This window comes from Trifolium pratense, linkage group LG2 (assembly GCF_020283565.1).
Source record: "Trifolium pratense cultivar HEN17-A07 linkage group LG2, ARS_RC_1.1, whole genome shotgun sequence".
Taxonomy (NCBI): Eukaryota; Viridiplantae; Streptophyta; class Magnoliopsida; order Fabales; family Fabaceae; genus Trifolium; species Trifolium pratense.
The window spans coordinates 10442649-10448563 of record NC_060060.1 but is presented as its reverse complement, the minus strand read 5'-3'; the positions used below and the strand labels follow the sequence as shown (position 1 = coordinate 10448563).

General features: G+C 36.9%; 1 protein-coding gene across 1 annotated transcript; it reads left to right on the top strand.

The window, feature by feature from the left end:
* The first annotated feature begins 292 nt into the window (after positions 1 to 292).
* LOC123910290 (CLK4-associating serine/arginine rich protein) lies at positions 293 to 5397 on the top strand. Its single transcript, XM_045961388.1, has 13 exons — positions 293 to 701; positions 1224 to 1262; positions 1359 to 1501; positions 1708 to 1783; positions 2668 to 2959; positions 3062 to 3171; positions 3302 to 3349; positions 3451 to 3660; positions 3924 to 4019; positions 4224 to 4360; positions 4447 to 4585; positions 4793 to 4978; positions 5068 to 5397. The coding sequence occupies exons 1-13, from the start codon at positions 505 to 507 to the stop codon at positions 5090 to 5092; spliced, it is 1698 nt and encodes a 565-aa protein (XP_045817344.1). The 5' UTR covers positions 293 to 504; the 3' UTR covers positions 5093 to 5397.
* Positions 5398 to 5915: the final 518 nt, after the last annotated feature.

The window sequence follows — 5915 nt, the reverse complement described above, 5'->3', positions numbered from 1 at the left end:
ACATAATTTTGGAATATACGTTCCAAAATTCCAAGTACTTATGGAAGATAGGCCGAAACAAGTTAATAGAAGCGCATTTTGAAAAATATGTACCAAAATAGTAGTTAATTTCTAAGATATCTTCTGAAATCCAAAAAAAAAAAAAATTCACTTTGAACTATTTTGGAAGATAGAATCCAATCAGTTCCGATTTCGGAACATATCTTCCAAAACGTCCGGCATAAGTTTGTAGGGACTGGGAGCAGTTGAGGGGGCCTAAATAGCAGCATTTCTATTATCTGGGCTTCAGATAGGGCCCTAGCAGCAAGTCCAGTCCAACAAAGAAATCGCTACGTAGAGAGAGGAAAACTAAAAACAAAAACAAAAACAAAAGCAATTTTCAGAGAAATTGAAGATTCATCATCAATCAGGTTGGTGGGAAATAAAATCCCCTGAAACTGTTGAAATCAATCAAAATTAGGGTTTTCATTTTCAATCTCTGCGTAATTGTGAGAAAGACGAAAGATGTGGCACGAAGCGAGAAGGTCGGAGAAGAAGGTCCACGACATGATGGACGCGGCTCGAAAACGAGCTCAGAGACGAGCCGTTTATCTTGCAAAACGGCGCGGTGATCCTCAACAATCGATTCAGGTCGTTGGTTCTCGTTCTCGAGCTTATCGAGATGATGCACTTTATCAAGCCACCGAGGATCAACAGGGCCTGTTAGTTTCTTCTCCTTCTCGATTTTGTTCAATTTTATTTTAATCTTGTTCATTTTGGGATTATAATCATAGTGCATGTTTGGCTCTATGGTGACAAAAAATGATTTTTTAAATTAGATTTTACTAAAAGTGAATTTAATGTATAATGATTTGTGTTTGGAGACTTTTAAACAAGAAGCTAGTTGAACAATAAATTTCAGTGTAAGAATCACTTTTAGACTCAAAAGCTACAAATTTGAAATTACAGCTTTAAGTTAGAATCAATTCTGGAGGCAAAATTGATTTTAATTGAGAGTAACCAAACATGTCAAAATCAATTTCTAGCTGCCTCAAATGTGAAACCAAACATATGCATAATGGTTAGCTAATCAATATGCATGTCTGGTAATGATAAAGATCACCCTATCGTTGTTTATCCTTTAATTGATAAAAGAATAAAATCTATCCTCTGAATTATCGTTTGGCTAAACATATGCTTTGTTTAAGGTTGACTGTTGACCTTATAATTCGTCTGTGTCGCAGGATACCGTGGAATGGGAAACAGGATATTTTGATTGACAGGTGTGCTGTTTTTCTACTGCCTCTATGAATTATTTTTGTATATATTTGATTCATAGTAATAAATAATAATAGACTGCTAATTATATGTCTTTGCAGATTTGATGGGCGTGCTCTCCTTGATTTCATTCGGGATAGTAGTTTTAGGCGTGTCCAGGAAAAGTCTGAAGAGGAAGAAGAATTAGAAGAGTTTGTTAATTTTGAGCGTTATCGGGATTTAATAAAGCATCGGCGTAGAGGATGTCGGTACTTTTTTATTTCTTGGCAACAAGTTTGATTCTCGTAACATAAACAGTTTGATTATTGTGGTTTTTTTTTGTATCTCTTCTCTTTCTTCGATATTATATTTTCCTGATAATAAAGCAATACAAAGCAAAAGGTCCTAGTATAGAGAGGCCAACCTGACATCCAGGGTTAGATTTACAAACTTGGTTTTTAATGATAACAGTTACCGATGAGGAGGCTTTGCAACATGTAAATCTAGAGATGGAGGCCAAGGCTACTGCTCCATTTGCATCAGACAGGTTGGAAGATTCCTTCCATTCATATTTAACTAATTATTTCATGTAATATCTGAGCAAAGCATTGATGTATCCATATATCTGTATATGCATGGTATGTAAAAATAAAATTGTAAGTAACTGTTGGTTTTGGGTCTGTTTTTTGTTCTTAATGATGCAAACAATCAGATGGTTAAGCAACATATGCTAACTATACTTTTCTTCTAAGAAATACTGATTAATTTTAGTCATTATTTTCCATTATTGTCAAACTCTTGAGTTATCTTGTAGAATTGTCTGAGTTTACAACTCTAGATCTCAATATTGAGTTAACACGCCTACAAAAATTGTTTTTTTGTAAACTTGGGTTTGGTGATTCCAAAACATTATGGTTAATTTTCCTAGATATATGCCTAAATAAAAGACAGTGGTTCAATGTTTTATGAAAAATTCAAAATGCAACCATTAACTGGCAAGGTTCCGCAGTGTACAAAACGTTATCCTTATAGCGGTAACACTTGACTCCAAATATGCATGTGGCATCCCAACATGAACACACCCACTCCATTGTTTCCATTATAAACAGTCACAAACCATATAACATTTCAAATTTGTGGCTTGTTCAAAAAACATTTCAAATTTGTTGTAAGTTTGCTAAGAATCCAACGGGCCGATAAGTAGGGTAACTCAGTCTAGCCTTATTTCTCTATGTAGTAATCTTGGACTTTGTGATTCGTCCATCTGTTCCTCGATTGTGAATTTGTTATCCTATCTACTAATAATTTGTCTATTGATTCTTGTTTTGTCTGAACTGGTCTGTAGATCTATAATTGGAAGCTTTATTAAATGTGCTGTTTGCAAACTTTGTGACATATAAGCTTATTGTCTGTTTTCATGTACATTTGTAGATCTAATGTGTCACAGCCTGCTGCAAGCAAAGGATCTTACTCACAGGTTGGGTTTTCTTATGAAGCAAATGGTAAAGAGGAATCCCAGATTTCAGATGACGATGATGATGAGGAAGATGAAGATGACGAGGATGATGAGGATTTTAACAGTGATGATAGCAATGATGAAGGGATGGAAATTATTGCAAAAGAATATGGGGTCAAGAGGTATGGTTGGCTTGTTTACAAGGATAAAAAAGCCAAGGAGGAACAAAAAAGGCAGAAGGAGATAATCAAAGGTGATCCAGCAATTGTAAGTGGAAACATTCATAATAAGAATGGATGATATTTTGGCTGATATTTAGAGATTACCGTGTAGATATTTTTAATGGTATGTATCATTATAAATTTGTAGAGGAAACTGAGTCGTAAGGAAAGAAGGAAGGCTTCTCAGATTGAAAGGGAGAGAGAGCGAGAAGCTACACGGATACCAGGAACTCGTGTGCTACATCATGACCCCTACCGGTAGAAAACATTGATATTTTTCTGCTTCAGATTGAACGAAGAATATGTGAACTTGTGCTCCCACTGACAAATGGATAGCGGATTATTCTTGCATACTAGTCTTAATGATTGACTCAATCTATACATGCAGGGAATCAAGGCAAAGTCCTACTTACGAAGCTTATTCTCGTTCTAGAAGGTATAGCATTAGCACTGCATAAACCGACGGTCATTTTCTATTTATTCATTCTTCTCATGATGGAAATTTTATTTGATATTTTCAAAAAATTCAATTTACAGGTCAAGGTCCAGATCACGTTCCTACTCCCCATCCTATGCAAGGCGTTATTCACGTAGCAGTCATTCTGATGATATTCTCCGAAGCAAACCAAGGACCCCTAAAATAGAATACATAACTGAATTCGGGGGCTCTGGAGAAGCAGATGGAACCAGGCGTGAAGGATTTTCTCCACCGCGATCTCCTACATCTCAAGTTGATACGTTAAACCGGTCGGAGCACTGGACCTTTAATATTTGCCAAGATAGTTTGGACCGTCTTTTCTCTGCGCACTATATCACTCATATAGCCTGAGCCAATTTTTTGTGGTTAGAATAATAGATCAGGTCTAGGATTGTCAGGGTAGCTGCCAAGAGGAAGATGAAGGAGGCTTCCTATTTTAAGCTCATTGTCCCTGATATGAATTTTGCATAGTTACCTGTAGCTGCATGAAAATATTACAATTATTTTATCTGATACCTCTACTGTCTTGCAGGTCATCATCTGTTTGCATACTCGAAGCATTGCATGTCGATCCTGCTTCTGCTGTATCTATTGAAAAGGGTGATAAAGTCTTGAAGCCATCCGTAAGGTATACCATCACCCAACAGGGTATATATCAATGTGAATGGAGTTTTTATTAAAATGGTTTTTGTGGTACCATCTGTTCGGAACCATAGTAGAACTATATTGTTTAGGAAAAAAGTTCATCGGTTTTTGTTATTACAATGGGGTGTTTGTTTCACCTTTTTATTTTTAAATATCTGAATATGCTTATCTATTCTCTTTCCCACAGCACATCTTCAGGCTCAGCATTAGCAAAGTTAAAGGCAAGTGGTTCTGGAGGTCTCTTAAAACCTCAACCAGGGGAGAAGAAAGAAACTCCTCAAGAGAGACTGAAAAGGATCATGAACAAGCAACTAAACAAACAAAGTATGACTGTTTGAATAATTTAGCTCAACTGCAAATCAAATAAACTTCAACATTTTCTGATGTTGGGCATTCTTTTTCTTTTGCAGTTAAAAAAGATACTGCTGCAGAACTAGCCAAGAAAAAAGAACAGGAGCGACAGAGGCAGGAAAAGCTTGCTGAAACTAGTCGGTTGAGTAGGTATAGACGTCGCAGTCGCAGCAGGAGTTACAGTCGTTCCCCACCAAGGTGTTTTATCATACCTTGTATATTCTAGGGTTTGTAGTTTGTGTAACTTTAGCAGAACATCTTAACCATCAAGGTGTTAGGGACTTCTCTACATTGGGGAATAGTGAACGGTTACCTGTTAATAAAACTATGTTATTTTAGCAAATAGACCAATAGAGCCTTGCTTTGTTTTTCCCTCCGGTTAATTAATATTATGATCAACTGCAGAAGATACAGGCGTAGTAGAAGTCCAAGTAGAAGCAGGGGTTCCAGAAGATACCACTCAAGATCTCGCTCGCGTTCGCGGTCCCCTTCTCGCACGCATTCACGTTCCCCTTCTCGCACCCGTTCTCGGTCCCCTACTCGCACCCATTCTCCTCCCCGTTCTCGCTCTCCTTATTCTCGTTCTCCCAGGTAAAATTATTCTTTCATTTTCTGCCCGTCGAGGTTTGTTCCTCATAATCTCAATCACGATTTACTGATTCAGAAAGTTGACATTTCAGGACAAGAAACCGTTCAAGGCACTGATGAAACACTATGCATGAAAGGCTAATGAGGCTTGTGTGAAATCTATTTATATATTGATCTTATTGCTCCGGAGGGGTTAGAGGGAAACACCATGTGCTTAGTTGTGTTGAAGTTGCAGCGGGCAATCTTTTTGAACATGTCACTTTAGCATTTGCTATTGTATAATTTAATATTTACAGATTGCGAGTAATTTGATGTGTCGAAAGAAAATGATAATTGACTTTTGCGGAATCCAAATTTGTAACATTCCTTGAAGTTGTAGTCTTCAAAAGAAAATGATAATTGACTACTGATATTTTGTTGAAGTCTGAAATTTTGTTCACTTGGAATCAATGCTCTCGTATCTTCAAACATTATACCAACATTTGCCAATGTTTTAAGAGATTTACTTTTGCTGCCCTACTAGTTTCTTGCGCGGCTTACGTGTTTCCCGTTTTATCCTTTGTAGGGCGCATGAGAAAATGGGTAGGGTGGCAAAAGTAAATCTCATGTTTTAAAACTCATGTATTGGACTCAAAGCCTGGCCCAATAGTGAGTGAAGTTTAAGTGAATTTTTTTTCGCGCCTCCTATGTTTCTTGCGCCCCCCATGCATTTACATTTCTACCTCACTACCTATCTTGAACATGAAACTGACACAGACACAGAAATACTAACAGAAAGCATAAACTCTTCAATAACGACATTCAAATCTAGATCAACACTGTATAGATAAATAAAAACATAAATTAAACACAAACTATAGAAGAGCTAAATCAACCACCTCATCTTCATCGGCCTTTGGTTCAATCATGCACGCTATGATTTCATCAAAGGTTCTTATAA